A 21,854-nucleotide genomic window follows, 5' to 3' on the forward strand; every position below is an offset into this window, starting at 1 on the left:
GTGTCTTGTCCTTTTTCTCCTTCTTCATGCCCTCCATGTTTCACTGTGGTGTTGGCATTTTTCTGTTGGTTCAGGCTGGGGACACACTGTCCAACGTAGGTGACAGATATTGGCACGTTATTGTAAATCCAGCACAGGTAGTTTGTGGTATTTAATGTTTGTACCATCCCACTGAGGGCAGAGCCCCACACGCTGCCCTGCAGGACAGAGCTGCGGCAGGGCAGCAGAACATGTTAGAGATAAACAGAATAAACACCCTTGGAAACAGCACAGACCAATTATGGCTTCTGCTTTGGACATGGGGCTGACAGACAGAGACTTTCTACATCTCAGAATCATCAATAGCTCAGATTATGACAGGCTGGGGAGTGGGAGCTCCCCCTGCAAACGCCTGGAAGCTGAGGAAAGCTGCTGCTGTATAAAGCTGCAACAGGATAAAAACCAAGCAGGTGTAAACAGGTCCTAAAACAGCCAAAAAAAGTCAGGAGAAGGTTCCTAAGCAGGAAATCCCAGCAGTGGCCAGAACTCCCTGTGGTACAGAGCTGGTGTGGTGGTGAAGGAATTCTGAGACACTGTACCTGCATCACCTTGCAGGCCCCTTCTGGACTCTGACCAGAAAATTCCTGAGGGTTTTCAGTGCCTTACCTGGAGCACAGGTGTTGCCCTGATTTTTAAAAGTGTTTTCTTTTACAGTTCTTTTAGAAGTCTTAAAGTTCTCATAAAACTCCTTCAGCCTTCTAAACTGTTTACATATTTCTACGGGAGTTCTCCTACACTGTTCATGTAAATAATAATCATTTTACATTCTTCTTTGTAAGAGAAGAGAACTAATAAACTGTTAGTTTAACCAGCGTGGCTAAAGAAGTAGTAATTCCATCCTCCAATCCAGAGTCACCTCTAGAATTCTATAAATATCAAATACTCAAATAAAGCACTCTCCTTTTTAGCCTTTAAACTTAGCAAGCATTTATGTACTTACTCCGTGTCCAATAGCAACACACGGGGAGTTCTGCAGCACAGTTGTGAGCTGCTCCTGGTGCAGGGTGTCACTCACCTGGTCTGTCACCTCCTTCAGGACAGCAGCACCTGAGCCCTGCCTGGCCTGGAGCCTCACCTGTCCCTCAGTGTGGGAATCCAGGGCTTCCCTCTGGCTGCCCTGGGACCCTGGCAGGGGTCAGGAACCCCCCTGGACAGAGCCCCCAGAGACACTGGCTGTGATCTCTGGCCATGGAAAAGAGTTTTCAATCTTACAGGATGAATTACAAGCTTTGAGTGGTTGATATAAGTAATAATTAAGTGTGACACGGGTGCAAGAGTAAAATTTTAGGATTCTAGATTAGGGGTTCAGAGGGGACAAGATGGATAAAATTGGGTGTGCCTTGTCCTTTTTCTCCTTCTTCATGCCCTCCATGTTTCACTGTGGTGTTGGCATTTTTCTGTTGGTTCAGGCTGGGGACACACTGTCCAACGTAGGTGACAGATATTGGCACGTTATTGTAAATCCAGCACAGGTAGTTTGTGGTATTTAATGTTTGTACCATCCCACTGAGGGCAGAGCCCCACACGCTGCCCTGCAGGACAGAGCTGCGGCAGGGCAGCAGAACATGGTAGAGATAAACAGAATAAACAACCTTGAAACAGCACAGACCAATTATGGCTTCTGCTTTGGCAGCGGGGCTGACAGACAGAGACTTTCTACAATCTCAGAATCACCAATACCACAGATTCCGACACCTCAGGGGTCGGGACAGCAGCACCTGAGCCCTGCCCAACCCGGGCATCCCTCTGGAGCCTCACCTGTCCCTCAGGGCGTGGTTTCAGCCTCACCTGTCCCTCAGGGCGTGGTTTGAGCCTCACCTGTCCCTCAGGGCGTGGTTTGAGCCTCACCTGTCCCTCAGGGCGTGGTTTGAGCCTCACCTGTCCCTCAGGGCGTGGTTTGAGCCTCACCTGTCCCTCAGGGCGTGGTTCCTGATCTCCTCCACCAGCTGGAAGACGCGGGCCAGTGGCGAGCGGAACACGTCCACGGCCAGGAAGTTCTTCTGCCACGGGGACACGGTGGCTTTCACGAGGATCTGCTGGATGTAGGCCACAGGAGCACCCACGTACTGCGGGGACACACGGCAGCCTCAGGCCTGGGCCGGGGGACAGTGCACAAATCCCCAAGGGGATCCCCAGATCCTCAGCAGGACTGCTGAGAATGCACCTCGAGCTGCTTCATCTTCTCATCATCGCTCCCATGACATGGTTATGACAATGGGAAGGTGCCAGCAGCTCACACCCCCGCCAGCAGGCAAAGAACTCAATGCTGTAACTTATTTCAAAGTTTTCTGACCAATCCCACCAAGCAAAATCATATTGACAGTAGTTCTGTCTAACCACTATAAGCACAGTTAAAATTTGGAATACAATAACTGCTTGTAAGCCTTAAAACACCGTGCATGGAGTTCCACTGTTAAGCTTAGAACTTCTTAATATCCTGCTAGACATACTTTCCCAAAACCCTCTGATTTTAAAGATTCCCACAACTAGGGAGCCCGCAGAGAATCAGAGCAAGAAGGGCTGTGCCAGACTGTGTTTTCCCTTCCACATCAGAGGTGGAACACGACAGGCAAGAAGGAAAGGAGTCTGAGTCTCTGTTTCATGGCAGGGACTCACCCCCCGTGGGTGCCGCGGGCAGGGACACCCAGGGACCCAGGGTGTGCCAGGCACAGCCGCCCCGTGGCACTGGGCAGCCCTGCAGCCCCGTGTCCCCCCGTGGCCCAGCACTCACCCAGTCGGGGCGCTCGCCGGGCTCCCCGTGCCGCGGCCCCGCGCCCGGCGGGGCGTAGTCCTTCAGCGGGGTGCTGAACTCCACGGGGCCCGTGCCCGGCAGCGGCAGCTTCAGCAGCGGGGAGCTGGGGGGACACAACCAGCAGAGCTCTCACTTTGGGGGGTCAGGGATGTTTGTGGGCAGAAGAGTTAAAGAAAAAAAAGCTGAGCAAGAGACACGGTGACAGGGCTTGGATTTCGTGGGAGCTGCTGAACAATCCTCCTTCCTTCTCTGTGCTGCCCTGGGACCCTGGCAGGGCTCAGGAACCCCCCTGGACAGAGCCCCCAGAGACACTGTCTGTGATCTCTGTCCATGGAAAAGAGTTTTCAATCTTACAGGATGAATTACAAGCCCTGAGTGTTTGATATGAGTAATAATTAAGTGTGGCACGGGTGCAAAAGTAAAATTTTAGGATTCTAGATAAGAGGTCCAAAGGGGACAAGATGAAGGAAATTGGGTGTGTCTTGTCCTTTTTCTCCTTCTTCATGCCCTCCATGTTTCACTGTGGTGTTGGCATTTTTCTGTTGGTTCAGGCTGGGGACACACTGTCCAACGTAGGTGACAGATATTGGCACGTTATTGTAAATCCAGCACAGGTAGTTTGTGGTATTTAATGTTTGTAACATCCCACTGAGGGCAGAGCCCCACACGCTGCCCTGCAGGACAGAGCTGCGGCAGGGCAGCAGAACATGGTAGAGATAAACAGAATAAACAACCTTGAAACAGTACAGATTAATTATGATTTCTTATTTGGCAGCGGGGCTCACAGACACTTTCTACAACCTCGGGATCATCAATAGCTCAGATTCTGACAAAACTGGTTTCCCTGGGTGGGGACCACAGATTCCAACACTTCTCCCTTGGAAAGGGATGGAAAAGTCCTGGGAGAGAAAGCAGGGAGACCTCGCAGGGCCTCTCCTGAATTCCTCCAGCCCCGTTAGCTGTGGCAAAACCGCCCAGTAAGGCCATGGCTCAGTACCTGTGAATCCCACCCAAACCCCAGACACTCTGTGTGGCTGTTCCCTGCCCCAAATCCTTTATAGTCCTCTGCTTTTCCTCATTTAAATTCAAACTATCTCCAAAACTCGTCATTAACTTCACTGGTCCTCACAGCACTTTTAAGAGCAGCAGTGAGACACCCAAAATATGAAATCTTGATCTTCTTGCTGCTTTGCCACCACAACCTCCAGTGATCGTAATTCCTGCCCCACAACAGAGACTTTGAATTATTCAGAAACTGACAGCACGAGGTTACAGAGAGTTTAGAATGGGAATTTTACCTCCAAATGTTCTCAAAAGTGGTTAAAAGCAAATCAGAATTGAACTGGTGGGAAAAGCAAGGCTGCTGGCACACAGAGATCCATTGAGAATCTGGAATTGTCAGCACCAAACTGATCTGGAGAAGAGAACTTCAGGTTTTCTGTGGCCTTACAATTCCTCATATATTTCCCTGTTTGTAGATTAATTTTGTGGCAATACTGACACACTACATAGAAAGGCCTTGGAATTGTTTTCCTGCAAGGCTCTGCCCACTTCGTTAGGGATTAGCTTGGATCATCAAAGGCCATGGAGGAACAAGCAGCATCTGAACACAAGGCTTCAGAGAGAACAACAAACAGCTGGAAAAGAACAGTGAAATCAGAAGCCAAGCTTGTCAGATTTGCTTTTTATTGCTCTGACAGAAATACACCTAATTATTAGCATTTCCTTGAGCAAGGGCAGGGAAGAGAAAAAAGAATAATAAGGTCAAGTGTAAGTGATAAACAAAGCAGAGCACATTCAATAGATGATTAAGGAGGAACTATTTTTTCCCTAAATGATTTCAGTGTTGGTGACTGTGTCCAGAAATCCAAGAAAAGACTCGAGATTCACAGAAGGTGTTTCTGCAGGGGGTATTCCCCGTGAGTTCCCTGTGAGCTGGGAGGAGTCAAAACAAACGTTTTTTGTCGAATTTGATAAATTTTCAATCAGAGACTGTTGAGGTTTATTGTGGCTGTGGAGTGTCCCCCTGCCCCGGGTGCCTGTGCTGGCAGTGCTGCTGCTGCCCCTGTCCTTCCCAAGGGGATCTGTCACCCGTGGGACCCCTCCAAGGGCAGGGGGCTCAGCTCTGCCCCAGGGCCAGGAGCTGACTCCAGGTGGGATCAGCAGCTCTGCTGTGGGGCCAGAGCAGGATGGGATTCTCGGAGCTCTCACTCCTGATTCACGGCTCAGCCTTGAGGGAAAAGGGATCCTCGTGTGAGCTTGGCCTCCCCGGTTTGGGACCCACCAGCTGCTGGGAACACGGGATGTGGAGTGGTTTGTGATGGAAGGGACCTTGAGGAACACCCAGTGCCACCCCTGCCGTGGCAGGGACACCTCCCACTGTCCCAGGGTGCTCCCAGCCCTGTCCAGCCTGGCCTGGGACACTTCAGGGGCAGCCCCAGCTGCTCTGGGTGTGCTGTGCCATGCCAGCTCTGGGTCACTGGCACTGCAAGGGTGCCCAGAGGGAAGAACAGCCCCACCTCAGCTCCAGGGAAGGCATTTCCAGCACTGGGGTTCGACTCTCCTCACATTTCTCTTTGTTAGGGATTTTTTATTTTCTTGAGGGGAACACGAGAATGGAACAGCACAGACAGAGGAGGGAAGAACAGCAGGACCTGAAATGGCCACAAAGCAAACCACAGCAGCTCCAGCTCAGCAGGAGGAAGAGCCTCTCTCCATGGAGGGGCAGAGCCCTGGGACAGCTGCCCAGAGGGGCTGGACACACCCCAAACCCACCTGGACACACCCCAGTGACCCTGCCCTGGCAGGGGCTTGGCCTGGCTGACATCCAGACCCTCCCAGCCCACCCATCCTGGCATCTAACAAAGGTGACAGGAAACTCAAGTTGTTCTGCTTTTGGGAAAGGCTCTTTCTAGATACTCCTGAACCCCCCTGAAACCCAGAATAAAGGAACACAGGTCCTGCCAGCAGCTGGGACTGGTGACCTGCAGCAGGAGCAGGACAGAGGTGCAGGCACAAGTGCTCATCCCAGCACCTGACATATTCCCAAGACAGCACAACCTGATGCCAGCCCCATGCTGAACCCCAGGGGAGACTCTGTTCTCTGGGGATCTGGAACATGAAGAGTCTGACTCTAATTCGGGTCCTCTGATCGCCACACAAATAGTGCAGACCTGTGCAAGTGTGATATGTTCTTACAGAAATAATTCTAAATAAGTATCTACACACACATACACCTCTCCCCAGGGGCTCTGGTTCCAGTCAGTTCTGCCATTCTTTGGGAGCAGAACCTGTGGTTCAGTTAAATAACAAAAACCCTCTTCATTGCCCTAAACCTGCTGCAGAGTCATCTGCAATCCTCACCTGAACTAAAAACTGCTCTTCAGAGTGACACTGGGATTTCATAGTTACCCCAATGGCCACGTTTCCAGGTGTCACCTGTTCCTCTCTGGGCTGGGGACACCCTCAGTCCAGGGAAAAATGCAGATCCCACCACAGATCCATTCGGGTGGGATGAGGAAAATGAGTGTCACCTACAAAGGGATCTATAGCAGAACAAGAAAACTCTCCTTCTGACGTGGGGGCTAACTTGGATTTTCAGACTTTAGGATTAGAGAGTAAGAACGATCACAGGATTTTTTGCTTTGGGTGTTAATTTATTATCAAACCCAGAGATGCTGTGTCTTGTCTGTCAGTGCCATTACAAACAGGGTCTGTACAAACCCTTGCAGGAGTAAAGGCACCCAAAACAGCCAGACCTGACTCTGTGGTGACCTTATTCCCTGCATGGTCACTGCCTGAGGCCAGAACCCCTGGTGGATAAATTGTGGACTTGATGCTTTATTTCAACTTTTAAAAACTGTCTGCACCCAAAAATGGTGGGCTTTGATTGATGTGAGGGAGAGGAAAACCAAAATAACCGAGATGATTCTGTCTGCAGCAGAATCCTACAAGCTCTCCTTGACGCCAGGTACAGCAGACATGATCCAGCTCTCTCCCTCTGAAGAGCTCAGCCCAAACATCCACTCTCCTTTGCAGGAATGTCTTTATTACCCACGTTTCAGGCTGAGGAACGTGGAATGGGGCAGAAGCAGCTTTGGCAGGGCTGGGCTCCATCATCTGAAGGCCTTTCCCACCCTTAACAGCTCCATGGCTGGGTGAGCTCTGTGCTGGTCCCATCCAGCTGCACGCAGTGCTGAGGGTGCTGTTGCACAGAAATGCTGCTAAAGGAGCTTTTCCCAATGCTGAGCCTCAGTTTTCCCCCTCTCAGGCCGTTCCTTGGCTGTTTTGGCAGAGGGATGGCTGGGATGCACCACTGGAACCCAGCTGGGAGAGAGGAGCGCTCCCACAGCGCACAGGCAGCTCGGTCCAGCAGCAGATCCTGCCAAAATGCAGCAGTTCCCTGCCAAAATGCAGCAGTTCCCTGCCAAAATGCAGCAGTTCCCTGCCAAAATGCAGCAGATCCCTGCCAAAATGCAGCAGATCCCTGCCAAAATGCAGCAGATCCCTGCCAAAATGCAGCAGTTCCCAGGCAGCCAGCCCCCCACTCCCTCCCCTGGCCATGCCCAGGTGTAGGACCCCACTCTGGAATAGCTCTGAGCTAATTAGCAAAGCCTCTTCAGCGCTTCATGCACAGCACTCAGAGCAAACCCCCCAAAAACTCCTTCTAACAGGGACCAAGACCTCCAGCCTCACCCCAGATTCTTGCCCAGGTTCTCCTGCCCTCCAGGGGTGTCCCCGTGTTTTTGCCACCCGTGTCTCGGACCTGCTTTGCTAAGGAGCCCCTGGAACTCACGGAGGAAAACAGACTCTTCACTCCTGGTGGTGTCTTGCAGGGGTTTCTGCAGCCTGGAGGGAAGCAGCAGCTGCAGAATGCCCAAATGTTGGCCCTGGGAATGCAGACACCTCCACAGACCCACAGCCACCAAAGAGCAGCTGGCCTGGAGCCTGACTCCTGCAAGCCCAGCTGGTGACCCCAACCAGATTTTCTCCTCTCCAGGAAATCCTGAATTTCAGAAGGGAACACTCATGTTTTGATCCCTCCCAGAACACTCCTCACTGCCTTTGCTGCCTGGAGAGCTGGAATGAGGAGCCTGAGCCTGTCCTGGGAAGCCATTCCCCATCAGGAATGAGGTGACACAGTGACACACCTGAGACTCTGCTTTGGCTCTGCTGGGTGCAGCTTCCAGCTGAAAAAATGCCTCTGGAAAGCTGCACCCAGCAAAGCTGGAGCCAAAACACAGAGCTGCTACTTGCAGTCACATCCAAGATGGAGAAATGTAGGAACCCCTTGGCTGGGCCTTGGAGAAGCTTCATGTCCTACAGGATGAGAGACCCGAGACTAAAACTGTCCCTGAAAATTACAGGGATTGCTGTGGAGCAGTGAAAAACCAGGAAGCAACGCCCCCACTGCTGCTCACAACCTCAAAGGGGTTTTCCATGTGTGAAAATCCTCCCTGTGACAATGTTTTAAGTGAGCTGTGCAAGCAGCCCCTGTCACCATCACAGCTCAAAGGAAAACCTGTGTCTGTGGCAACACATGTGGAGCTTTTCTACAAACAGGGGAGCAAATCATCACAACAGGCTTATTTTGCCCAAAAGAGGCAAGAGAATTAAGCCCTGTGAGACAGAATCTGTACATGCACACGTGTGCATGGTCTGGGGACAAAGGTTTGCTCAGCCCCACAGTGCCCTGCTGGAGATGACTCCCAGCCCGTGTGACATCCCTGGGAGTAAAATTATATCCCCCTGCAAACTGGGGTCCATAAGGAGAGCAGGGAACCTACTCCCACATGCCAAGGATGAAACAGAAGAGTGCAGGCTCCAGGGAGAACAGGACAGGCAGGTGTGCAAACAAAGATCAGCTTTCCTTCTCCCCATTTTTAATTCATGGCTTTGGAGTCCACTACCAGGTGCTTGAGGGTTACTTTCATCTCATTTATTGCTTCACTTCACTTATTCAATTAATTTTTACCTATTAAACCTGATGAAGACACTTCATCCCTGCTGTTTCTTTGGTCCCACAAAAGGAGACGACAAAACCTATAAATTCTAAATAAAAAAGAGCTTCTGGGCGGGCCCAGAAGGGAGAAGAACCCCGTCCCCAGTGGCACACAGGACTCACCAGCAGGCCAGGATGCAGAGGGCAGTGAAGAGGATGATGGGGATGGGGTAGGAGGCGCAGAGCAGCCCGTGGCTGTAGAACGCCCGCGAAATCCTCTCGCGCAGCCTTTCAGTCAGGGTCATCCTCACCTCCAGGCCATCCCGGGCACTTCCAGCACGGGCAGCCCCTCAGGGAAGGCTCTGGCTCCAGCTAGGGAGGGCAAAGGAGAAAAACAGGTCAAGGGAAGGGAAAGAAACAGCATCAGCTCGTTTTAGAAAGCGTGCAGGGATGAGTTCAGGCAGCTGTGGCTGCCCCTGGGTCCCTGGCAGTGCCCAAGGCCAGGCTGGACAGGGCTGGGAGCAGCCTGGGACAGTGGGAGGTGTCCCTGCCATGGCAGGGGTGCTACTGGATGGCCTTTAAGCTCCTTTGCAGCACAAACCATTCTGGGATTTATTTCTTGATTCTATGAAATGACTGAGCAGATCTCAACCTCACCATCAGGACTGGACCATCTCTGTCCCAGCAGGAACTCAAGAACAACATGGATATGCTGCTCCTGTGGCAAAAAATGCATCAAAAGTGGCTCTCTGACCAGCCTGGGGAGGAGCACAGCACTGGCAACAACTTCAGGTAATTTCAAGGAGGAAAACTTTCTATTTACTCTCCCCACGTGCTGTCCAACAGCAGCATTCTGTAAGAAAGCTCCGAGCATTCCAAAGCTAGCATTTCTTTATCACTTGGGCGGGTTGCATATTAAAATCTGGCATCTTTATTTGCTTTATGCTGCGACAGAGCTCCTAAGAGTGAACAGCAGGAACTGTTCCTGCTCCAAAGGCATTTTTGCAAACAGAGCTCATCTAAGCCAAAATAAACCTGGGGCTTGCAGGACAAATGTTAAAGGAGAATTTCTTGCCTCTTGCATGACTGCAAATCCAAGACAAAATCTGCCTGGAAGCACAAGGGCAGCAGGATGTGCCCACCTTGCAGCCCCACAGGTGACACTGGTGAAGGAATTTCCCCAGTGCCCACCTGAGCCTGCCCTGGCCGTTCCCTCTCTGTGGGAACTCAGAATGTCCCTCAGACATTTTTGGAAGTTCCAGGTGCAGGTCAGAAGCATTTGAGACCCTGGCAAGCAGCTGGAAACTGCTGTGATTTTAAATTTGAGCCACGGAATGATTTACCGACCTTGCAAGAAGAACAAAAAAAATCACAACATTTTAAATATTATAGTAGAAGTAGTCACAAAGTAAAAAAAAAACATTTCTGAGTGCTGTACAAAGAGGTTTTAATCCTATACAGGGGAGTTTTGGTTTTGTACATGAGAGTCAAAAGTTTAAAGATAGAGAGATTTAAGCCTATCCTGTCATCCCTATTTCTTCTTCATTACCTCCATATTCTTAGTAATATTTGCACTCACAGATTGGTTTAGAGTAGAAAAACACCATTTAATATCAGTAATAGACACTAAACAAAAACTATAGACATTTAACACGTAATGTACCATATAAAAGATAACAACAGTCCTAGGCAGGGAGAAAGAAGAAAGAAAAAATAATCAAAAAATATGTCAAAAGTGTGTGTACCCTTGCCTAAGCTACTAAGCAAACCTCAGCAGCCCAAGAAGACAATCATTTAGATAACTTACAACAAAAAACTTCTGGGCCTTTTTTTTTAAACACAGGTTAAAAGAAAAGTTTTTCCAGCACACAAAGCCACCCACAACCTCAGGTGAACTCCAACACTTCTCCTCCTGTCCCTGTCCCCTGGGAGCAGAGCCCGACCCCACCTGGCTCCTGTGCACTCCTACAAAAACAAGGCTGACCAGCAGAAAGATGAAATTTAGAACTTCCTTTTGTGGGAAAAATCAACTCAAAGTTGCTACTTTTCCTCAGACAAAAGCTTTCATCTCACACAACAATAGTTACATGTCCCAAATTCTTTATATTTTGGTCTGAAAGGGTTACAGCCTTCCCAGGAACTCAGGGCAGGGAAACACAGCAGAGCCCACTGAGCTTAGAGGACAAACTAACAAAGGTAGAAAAGTTTCCCTTTTCTAACACAGTCACCTGGGGTTTTAGGCGTGCTCAACTCAGTTTCCCACAAAATGTTCTGGAAGCAGGCCCCAGTGTTAGTGTAATAAAAACATACAGCTGAGCCAGTGAAGCCTGGAGGGGGGAAATACAGTGAAAAATCCAAAATAAACTTATATTCCACAGTACTTTTCTTGCATTCAACACATCCAGTAATTTGCTCCATCGTGCTGCCTACAGCTGAGCCTCCAATGGGAATCCCAACCCAGCGTTTTCCATGTACAACCCAAGTTTGGCAAAGCAGGAACAGACCCAGCATGGTCCTTGTGGCCCCACAGCTTTTCCAGCACCCCCCAGGACCCACAGATGTCAGGAGTGTTCCTGCCAAGGCCGTGTTGGGGAAGGACAGGGGAGGAAGGAATGGGAAAGAAGGAAGAATTCACCAAAAATGAGAATTTATAAGGTCACTGGGTCGGTCTGTGCTGGTGCCCAGGGAGCAGATCAATGTGATGCTCACACACCTGAGGGCCAGGTGAGCCAAGGGAGCAGCAAGGGGAGTGCCACCAGCAGTAAATCCCCCCTCCTGCTGCAGGTTCCTCACAGCACACACAGAATTTCCTGAGCTCCCCACAGCACATACAGAACACAGAATTTCCTGGGCTCCTGAGATCCTCAGAGCACACAGAGAACACAGAATTTCCTGGGCTCCTCAAATCACACACAGAATTTCCTGGGCTCCTCAAATCACACACAGAATTTCCTGGGCTCCCCACAGCACACACAGAACACAGAATTTCCTGGGTTCCTTACAGCACACACAGAACACAGAATTTCCTGGGTTCCTCACAGCACACACAGAATGTCCTGGGTTCCACACAGCACACACAGAATTTCCTGAGCTCCTGGGCTAACACAACACACACAGAACACAGAATTTCCTGAGCTCCCCACAGCACACACAGAATTTCCTGGGTTCCTGGGCTCCCCACAGCACACACAGAACACAGAATTTCCTGAGCTCCCCACAGCACACAGAGCAGAGCAGCCATCACCAAACTCATCTGTCCATGGTCTGCAAGCAGCTCCCAGCCCTCCCCATGCCGTGACCGCCCCAACTCTGACCACAGACACCCCAAACAGGCAAATCCCGGCTTCCCTGCAGATGCTGGATCGCTCACACCCAGAAAGCAGCTGGATTTTCTGTCCCTCTGAGCGATCACCCACTGCTCTCACGTCCCACAGAGGAGGAGGGCAGGCAGAGAGGCACAGAGCTCAGAACCCACCTCTCCTCTCCCAGCAGGCATGGACCATCCCCAGCATCCCCAGGGAACATCCCCCAGGACTTCAGAGGTGGGAAAACAAGGGCCTGGCTCAGACAAGCCTCCTTCACAGCAAAGCTGCACAATGGGCTCTAACACCAAGGTCCTGCTCTCCCCTCGCATTCCCATGGGAAGAATGAGGGGCTTTGTGCTGCCAGAGGACACGGAGGTCACGAGGAACAGACACTTCCTATGGGAAAATCCCAGCCATGCCCTAATCCAGGAGGCTGCTGCCTGCAAGGGGTTAATCCCAACACTGTCAGGAACAGCCTCCCAGCCCTAAATGCACTTTCCATATCCAAAAGGTAGAAAAGGCATTGCTGAGTCCACTCCCCCCACTCCAGCTCTGTGGCTGAAAGTCTGACACAAGTTTTTGAAGCACATTTCAATCCCCAAAATGTGCAAACTTGCTTCATTTTACCTGTTCTGCCTGACTTTGCCAGTTTTGCCCCACTTTTTCTTGCTTGTTTTCCTCCCTGTACAACAGTTATTTATGGTCTGGGTTTAAGAATTCAGAGGTTATTTGCACAGACACATTTTATAAGTGGTATTTCACTCACATTACATATTATTAACATCTCTTGAAAAGCTGGAGTAGCAACAACAACAAAGATTTACAGAGAACACTTCAATAACCTCTACATGTCAGATAAAGTGATCTGCTCCCAAAACAGGGGCTGACATTCCAAATCAGCTTCCAAAATGGTTTTCAGGACATTTTTAAACTTTTCTGGCACAAGAGGAGAACCTCAGTTACGCTCCTGCTGTGGAAGTCATTCACTGAACGTGGTTTCTATCCTTTCTTCCTTCCCAAAATACTCCCAACAGCCCAGACAACAACTTGTTGCTGTGGATGGTGAGACAGGATAGGATGTTTCACATCAGAGCTGCAAAGCACACAAGTTTGGGGTTTGTGACAAAAAGAGAAAATACCTAAATTTAGAAAAAACACAATTTCAAAGTTCACTCTTCTGTTATCCCGGGATAACTCAGCCTCACTCCAGCTCCAGAGCAGCAGCTCAGAATAAACACGAGCTAAACTGGGGAAATCTTCTCCCCAGGCCACTGTCCCTGTCCCAGGGGTCACACAGCCAGCAGAGTGACCCCCAGGTCACTGTCCCCATCTCAGGGGTCACACAGCCCCAGGCCACTGTCCCTGTCCCAGGGGTCACACAGCCAGCAGAGTGACCCCCAGGTCACTGTCCCCATCTCAGGGTCACAGAGCCCCAGGCCACTGTCCCTGCCCCAGGTGACACAGTCCCAGGTGACACAGCCCCAGACCACTGTCCCTGTCCCAGGTGACACAGCCCCAGGCCACTGTCCTTGTCTCAGGGTCACACAGCCCCAGACCACTGGTCCCTTCCCCAGGTGAAACAGCCCCAGGGGACACAGCCCCAGGTGACACAGCCCCAGGCCACTGTCCCTGTCCCAGGGGTCACAGAGCCCCAGGCCACTGTCCCTGTCCCAGGCCACTGTCCCTGCTCCAGGTGACACAGCCCCAGGGGACACAGCCCCAGGCCACTGTCCCTGTCCCAGGGGTGACACAGCCCCAGGCCACTGTCCCTGCCCCAGGGTCACACAGCCCCAGGTGACACAGCCCCAGGTGACACAGCCCCAGGCCACTGTCTCTGCCCCAGGTCACACAGCCCCAGGCCACTCTCCCTGTCCCAGGGGACACAGCCCCAGGTGACACAGCCCCAGGCCACTGTCCCTGCCCAGGGGTAACAGAGCCCCAGGCCACTGTCCCTGTCCCAGGGTGACACAGCCCCAGGCCATGTCCCTGCCCCATGGTGACACAGACAGCAGAACGAGCCCCAGGCCACTGTCCCTGTCCCAGGGGACACAGCCCCAGGCCACTGTCCCAGCCCCAGGTCACACAGCCCCAGGCCACTGTCCCTGTCCCAGGTGACACAGCCCCAGGGGACACATCCCCAGGCCACTGTCCCTGTCCCAGGAGTGACACAGCCAGCAGAGTGACCCCCAGGTCACTGTCCCCATCTCAGGGGTCACAGAGCCCCAGGCCACTGTCCCTGTCCCAGGTGACAGCCCCAGGCCACTGTCCCTGCCCCAGGTGACACAGCACCAGGTGACACAGCACCAGGCCACTGTCCCTGCCCCAGGTGACACAGCCCCAGGCCACTGTCCCTGCCCCAGGTGACACAGCACCAGGTGACAGCCCCAGGCCACTGTCCCTGCCCCAGGTGACACAGCACCAGGTGACAGCCCCAGGCCACTGTCCCTGCCCCAGGTGACACAGCCCCAGGCCACTGTCCCTGTCCCAGGTGACACAGCCCCAGGCCACTGTCCCTGCCCCAGGTGACACAGCCCCAGGCCACTGTCCCTGTCCCAGGTGACACAACCCCAGGTGACACAGCCCCAGGTGACACAGCCCCAGGCCACTGTCCCTGCCCCAGGTGACACAGCACCAGGCCACTGTCCCTGTCCCAGGTGACACAGCACCAGGCCACTGTCCCTGTCCCAGGTGACACAGCCCCAGGCCACTGTCCCTGTCCCAGGTGACACAGCACCAGGCCACTGTCCCTGCCCCAGGTGACACAGCCCCAGGTGACAGCCCCAGGCCACTGTCCCTGCCCAAGGTGACACAGCCCCAGGCCACTGTCCCTGTCCCAGGTGACACAGCACCAGGCCACTGTCCCTGCCCCAGGTGACACAGCACCAGGTGACAGCCCCAGGCCACTGTCCCTGTCCCAGGTGACACAGCCCCAGGCCACTGTCCCTGTCCCAGGGTCACACAGCCCCAGGCCACTGTCCCTGCCCCAGGTGACACAGCCCCAGGCCACTGTCCCTGTCTCAGGTGACACAGCCCCAGACCACTGTCCATGCCCCAGGTGCCACAGCCCCAGGCCATGGTCCCTGCCCCAGGGGACACAGCCCCAGGTGACACAGCCCCAGGTGACACAGCCCCAGGCCACTGTCCCTGTCCCAGGTGACACATCCCCAGGCCACTGTCCCTGCCCCAGGTGACACAACCCCAGGGGACACAGCTCCAGGTGACACAGCCTCAGGCCACTGTCCCTGCCCCAGGTGACACATCCCCAGGTCACTGTCCCTGCCCCAGGGGACAACCAGCAGAGCTGGCACTGCTGAGCACAGCCAGGGTCCCTGTGCCCCAGGAGCCCTGGGGACACGAGCCCTGGGTGGCTGCAGTGCCCAGGCTGAGGAACAGGCAGGGACCCAGAGAGGCAAAGGTCCTTACACACTTTCTGCCACGAGATCCCCTTGGAATAATCTCCTTTTTGTTCATCAAGGCAGCCCTCCACAAGTGGCTGAGGAATCACTTTCTCCTAAAAACACCACAACTGATGCCACACCCGCGGGCAGTCCCATCTGAGAGCATCCCCAGCAAGCCCAGCTGTGCAGTGCCACTTTCCCCTCTGCTGGCCCTACATCCCAGCCCGGTGCCAGGCACAGACACCAGGGACCCCTCAGTCCCTCACTCGGGGCTGCAGCCTCCTGTGAACAGCTTGCCCAACACGGAGGATTTCTACTCGTGCTCTTTTCTAATCCTCTCACCAGAGCAGGGTCAGCATCTCAGCCCAAGCGTTTTGTTTGGAGTATAAAACTGGCAAAATGCTTCTGGATCATCTGCCTGGACTTGTGCAGAGTTTTGGGGTCCAACAGCACAAGGACCTGGAGCTGCTGCAGGGCTGGAGCCAGGCTGGGAGAGCTGGGAATGTTCACCTGGAGAAGGGAAAGATCCAGGGAGAGCTCAGAGTCCTTCCAGGGCCTGAAGGGGCTCCAGGAGAGCTGGAGAGGGACTGGGGACAAGGATGGAGGGACAGGACACAGGGAATGGCTCCCACTGCTGGATGTGAGATTGGGAATTGGGAATTGTTCCCTGGGAGGGTGGAGAGGCCCTGGAAGAGAAGAAGCAGCTGTGGCTGCTCAATCCCTGGATTATCCAAGGCCAGGCTGGACAGGGCTTGGAGCTGGGAGAGTGGCAGGGAATGGAACAAGACAGGCCCAGTCCAACCCAAACATGATTCTCTGGTTCTGGGTCATTCATGGAATGGTAACTTGGTCTGATCTGTGCCCTCCCGAGCTCCCAGCACTGCTCATGCCATGGACAAGCCACCAACAGCCCAGGCCACCCTCGGTGCCCAGCAAAGCCCGTGAAGGACACAAAATGCAGCTGGGCACACCCCTGACAGCTCCCTGGGCATCACCCAAGGCCAGCCTGAAGGACACAGCCCTGCTCATCCTGCCTGCAGTGACAGCCCCTTCTCCCTCTGCACAGAGCCCCTGGGAGCAGTGACAGTGACAGCAAGGACACAGCACAGTCCCAGGAGTGTCTGCAGGTGTCAGAGAGGGTTTGGTAACTTGTCCCCAGGCCCTCCCTGTGCCATGGGCACAGCCAGCCCCAGCAGTGGCATGTGGAGCTGTGGAATTGTGAGCTGGAGCAGCCCTGGGAGCCCAACCGCTCCCACAGTGCTGCCAAGGCCACCACCACCAATTTCCACACTCCAACTTTCACCTTCCCACATCCACAGGAGGTCACCAGGTGCCTTCTAATTAGGGATTACACCTCATCAATTATCCTCATGCCTGCAGATGGCTATTTTTGCTTGAATCCCAACCTCACCATGGTCCTTCCTCACCACCAGCCCGTTTTCAGGCCATGTTTAATTGCTCATTTCTCACTCCTGAGACACACGTGCAGCTCTCACCTGCTTTATGCCATGTACAACTTGAGTGTGCACGGTCTGTTCTGCCCCTTCAGTGATGAGTGGGACCCCCAAGCCCCCAGTGCCCCCCAGAACACCCAGGCCCATTAACAAGGCTGTTACTGCTGCTCTGAATACATTTATTTAACCACTGTTTTATCCACCATAGACTGGCACCTTCTTAGGCTTGGGGTTTGCTTTAACTGCACCTACTCAATACTCTAATTCAGATAAAAATCAAACTTTAGAGGATTCATGGCCACAGCTGCTTTCCTGCAGCCAGAAGCAGCCCTGGTGTCTTATCCTGGAAGGAGCAAACTCCCCTTGCCAAGGAGAACCTGTGGCAAAGCAGCACCAGCTATTCTGCACTCCTGTACCCTGCCAGGTGCTTTTCATCCATTTCCCCCTTGCTGCAGGATTTTGGGATGACTTCTACTCCCCATTCTCCTCGTCCCACTCCCACCCACACCAACTGCCCGCCCTCCTCCAGGCTTTAAAAACATCACTGACTCCCCATGTCTCGAAAAATGCCTCCCAAAGCTTTTCAGGTCTTTTTTAGTCCCTGCTTTGAGCACACAGACAGAAATACCTCCCTGAAATGACAGCTTGCAATGCTGCTCTTCCTTTTTGTAGCTGCCACTACCACCAGTTGCTCACCACGAGTCAAAAGGTGCTGAGCACTCGAGTTTTGGGGATGCCAGACATCAAGTTTTCCTCTCTGTTCTTTCCTTTACCACAAGGACATTCCCAGAATAATTGTGTGTCCCTCCATGTCCTCTGACAGTCAGGTTTGATTTTTATCTTAATCCTCCCTTTGTGGCCTCGCTCTCTTCAAAGGAGGAACAGGAACACCTCTGGGTTTGAATCACCCTGAGTGCAGGAGTGCTGAAAGAAATGTAAATCAGCACTTCAGGGATTTCTGCCCAGCTCCAGCTCTGCTTCTGTGAGGCAGAGTTTGCCTGGACCATCCCGAGGAACTCAACTGAGGAAAAAAGAGTGAATCTCCACTATCTTCCACCTCAGCAAACCAGGATCTGAAGTGAGCACAGCTCCTTCCCTGCTTCTTTCTCCAGGGCTGGGCTCCCTTCCCTGCAGAGGACACATTTCCTGGCTCAAAACTCCCCTTCAGAACAGAAATCAGCATTGGTGGTTAATGACCAATATGAGGAAATAAAACCCAAACCAGCCTGTTTAATGCAGGCAAACACATTCTGGCTGTATGGTTTGGTGTTTATTTCTGGAACAGATAAATCCAAAATTCAAATTCATGTCTGAATAACTGAACTGCACCTTCTCTACATTGTCCATGGAAGGAACTGGAGCTCCTTTCCCAGCCCTGCTGCCCCAGGAGGAGACAGCAGCTTCCCAAAACCCTTCCCAGGTAAACCACATCCCTGTAAACCCAGAATTCTGCATTTTCCAGACCCATAGCCCATCCGGGTCCCATCTGCCTCTTAGAAGAAAATCCCTCCAAAAACCCCTCAGAAATATCTTCTGAGCACCACGAAACAGCCCTGCAGCAAAGTCCAGCTCTCGGTGACAGGAGTTTCCTGACTTCCTGCAATTAGAGCTTGGTCAGACAGAGTTTATCTCACTTCCCTGAAAAACACCTCGTGGAAACATCACCCAAGGGTGCTCCCATTTCAGCTGTGTGTTTCAGAGGGGGCTGCTGTGAAGTGAAGGCTTTGCACAACCCGTGGGTTTGGCAGGGAACCGGGAGTGTGCCCTTGGCTCTCTGGGGAACACGTTCTCCCTTCCACACAGACCCTGCCAGAGCTCCACCCTGGGCTCTGGAATTGTGGAAGCTCTGGAATTCTGGAAGCTCCGGAATTCTGGAAGCTCTGGCATCACTCATGCACTCACCAGGGATCCCCTCACAGGCACCACATGCAGGATGCCAAAAGGGAGACAAACCCCACGTTCTGACCATCAGTCCATGAAACAAAAAGCAAAAATGCAGACACAGCCCTGAGCACGTATTCCCCTGCGTGGTTCCCTCTGAATTTACCCCACAGCTTTGCTCAGGACAGTTTCTGTGGCTCGGGAGTCTGCACTGCCACATCTCAGGGGGTGCAGAGGGCCCCCAGAGGGACACAGCACCTGTAAGGTGACACACCTGCCTGGATTGGCTTTCCACAGGTTCTGGGTCACAGCAGGAGCACCGGGCAAGGCTGAGCACAAGGGACACCTCACAGCACCACGCACAGCTAAACATTTTCCTTTCTAACCACCACCAGCTATAGGAAGCCAGGCTCAGGAAATCACTGCACTCTTTCTTCCAGATGGAGAAACGATCCCAAACCCCTCTGTGAGGCAGCAAGTCCCCAAGCCTGACTCGGACATTGTCCTCTGTAAACAAACCAACCATTATTTCTTCATCACAATGCTCCACACAGGATTAATTCAGATTTAAGAACTGCAATCCTGCTCCCCTCTCCACTGCCCACCACGCTCTCACTCCAGCTGAAACCACTTTTTTCCTGCGAGGAGAACTTTACTTTTTCCCAGTTATGCCAAAAGGCCAAGGCTGTTCTGAGCCTTTGGGGCTGGGTCTTCACCTGAGGACATGAATTAAAGATTCCCTCCAAGCCAGCCACCCTCAGGCCCCTGTTCCTCCCTGTCCTGGGTGCAGTAGCACTCCCAGACATGGAACAGCAGCTGCCCCACCACAGAGCTGCTCAGTGCTCCTTCAGCTTTCCTTTCTCACGCTTTAATGCGCTGCACAAGGTGGGGAAAGGCATCCAAAGGAATTATAATCACAGATATTAGAGCCAAGGAAAGCTGCTCCCACACCTCTTCCAGTCTCCGTGCTCCCAGCACAGGGGCTGTGCCCACAGCTCCCCCAGAGCTCCTGGAGTCTCCTGGAGAGGGGAGGAAGGTCTGGCCCCAAAGGATTCCCAGGACTCAGGAGCTGCTGGAAGTGCTGTGCTGCTGCTCCTCACCGACCACATTCCACTGCAGGCGGGTAATGCTATTTTTGTTCCTCAAGTTGTACCTGTTCTACTTTTTCAATTCTCATCAGAGAGGGGAAAAAAAGGAGTTTTTGGTGCATAATGATCCAAGCTCTGACGCCAGACAGGCCCAGCAACCCCCTGTCTGAAAACAGTGTTGAGTAACTCGGTGAGATCCTGACTAATTCATTCATCATAGGATTTTGACACTTAAAATACTATTTTAATGCTCCTGGGACAGACCCTGATTGTTCGTGGCTCTTTTGGGATGCTGTATTTGAATCATGATTGGAAAAATAAACCATGCCAAGTTGTACCTGGAAACACGGAGCTGTGCCACACGTTCAGGGAACATCCCGGGGTGTTCTCTCTTCCCAATCCCAGCCAGCTAATCTCCTTTCTGCATTACACAACAGCTCGTGTAATCCCAAATTTACCACCCTCGTCCTGCCCTCGCAGCTCTGGTTTCACAGGGAGGGAGCTCACGCCTCATCTCTGCCCTTTGAATGAAAAGAAACTCGGTTTGCCTTTCAACAACCCGGAAAAACACGTGGATGCTGCATTCAGGAAATTCTGGCACTAAGGCCAAAATCTTTCCGGAGCCCTTTCTCCCAAACACAGCCCCACAACTGCCTCAGCATTCCAAAAGCTCCTGGCTCGTTATAGCAAAGATAATGTAAAGATGTTCATCCTGACCCATGTGAGGAAGGCGATTCCTAAATCCTGACCGAACCCCGAAGTTCAGCAAAATTCAGGGGGTGAGATAAGTGCGGAGAGCAGAGCCCGGAGAGGCAGAGCAGCAATCCGCCTGGTTCTGAGGCACCCCAGCGGTGTTCCACTCCTGTCCCCCATTCCCTCTACACGTCCCATCGTGTTCCTCCTTTCCCATAAAACGCTTTCTCCGGATCCCGCAGCGGAGGTGATCCCCCCGCTCCATCTGCGGATTCGGGAGCACCGGCCCGGTTCCAGCGCCGGGCATTGATTATCCCGGTTCCAGCGCCGGGCATTGATTATCCCGGTTCCAGCACCGGGCATTGATTATCCCGGTTCCAGCACCGGGCATTGATTATCCCGGTTCCAGCGCCGATCCCGGAGCCACGGCAGGACCCCCCCGGGACAAACCGCTCCGCGTTCCCCCGTTCCCCCGAGGTATCCCCTAAAATCCCCCAAAGGCGGAGGGGGATGCGGCCCGGGGCTGAGGCCGGGAAAGCGCGCGGGCCCGGCCCCACCGGAGGGAAACTGAGGCACGGAAGGGGTGCTGAGGGGTTATTTCCACACCGAGCAGCGGCCCCCGCCCGCCCCGGCCCCGTCTCGCCTCACCGGGAAGCGGCTCCTTCCTCACCTCCGCCCTTTGACCTCCCAGCAGCCGCGGCTCTCGCGGTTCGCGGTTGGAGGGTGTCCTCGGCCTGGCTTTTCTTAATTAGGATGCTGAGGGGTCTCTTAGCTCCGAACCCGCGTTAATGCCGAGCTTTTCCGCCCGTTCCCGGCCCGGTTCCTCCCACCCCTCCCGCCCTCCCCCCGCCGCCGCCGCCGCCGCCGCCGCCGGGCCCCGACCGCGCGCGCGCAGCGCCGCACGCCGGCCACGCCCCCCGCCGTCGGCGCGGCCACGCCCACGCCCCGCCGGCCACGCCCCCAAGAGCGCAGCTAGTCCCTAATATGGGCGTTATTTGCATGGCCACGCCCATAAAACGCGATACATGTTTTTATTTGCATAATCACGCGTTGACCACGCCTCCTGTCCATCAGGCCACGCCCCCGGAAGCGGCGCGGAGGCGGCGGGAGCACGTGGAGCGGGAGCGGGGCCCGGGGCGGCACCGGGCACCGGCCGGGCAGAACCGGGCACCGGCCGGGCACAGCCGGGCACAGGGAGAGCAGAGCCGGGCACAGGCCGAGCAGAGCCGGGAACCGGCTGAACACAGCCGGGCAGCGGCCGGGCAGAGCCGGGAACCGGCCGAGCACAGCCGGGCACCGGCCG

General features: G+C 53.5%; 1 protein-coding gene across 5 annotated transcripts in view; it reads right to left on the reverse strand.

Annotated features, from left to right (window-relative positions):
* SCAP (SREBF chaperone) overlaps positions 1-21,396 on the reverse strand; it is a 50,602-nt gene extending 29,206 nt beyond the window's left edge. For 3 of the 5 annotated variants that reach the window (XM_041714190.2, XM_072925214.1, XM_072925215.1), the window contains exons 1-4: positions 21,222-21,396; positions 8,916-9,104; positions 2,771-2,894; positions 1,948-2,105 (exon numbers count right to left, since the gene is read on the reverse strand). In XM_041714190.2, the coding sequence (XP_041570124.2) occupies positions 1,948-2,105; positions 2,771-2,894; positions 8,916-9,037 (404 nt within the window). In that variant the 5' untranslated portion in view covers positions 9,038-9,104; positions 21,222-21,396. Of the gene's footprint in view, positions 1-1,947; positions 2,106-2,770; positions 2,895-8,915; positions 9,105-12,207; positions 12,295-20,196; positions 20,470-21,221 lie in introns of those variants that run through there. The other 2 variants (XM_072925212.1, XM_072925213.1) reach the window with 2 other exon arrangements.
* Between the last annotated feature and the right edge of the window lie 458 nt (positions 21,397-21,854).

The sequence above is a fragment of the Taeniopygia guttata genome, chromosome 2, assembly GCF_048771995.1.
Source record: "Taeniopygia guttata chromosome 2, bTaeGut7.mat, whole genome shotgun sequence".
Lineage (NCBI taxonomy): Eukaryota > Metazoa > Chordata > Aves > Passeriformes > Estrildidae > Taeniopygia > Taeniopygia guttata.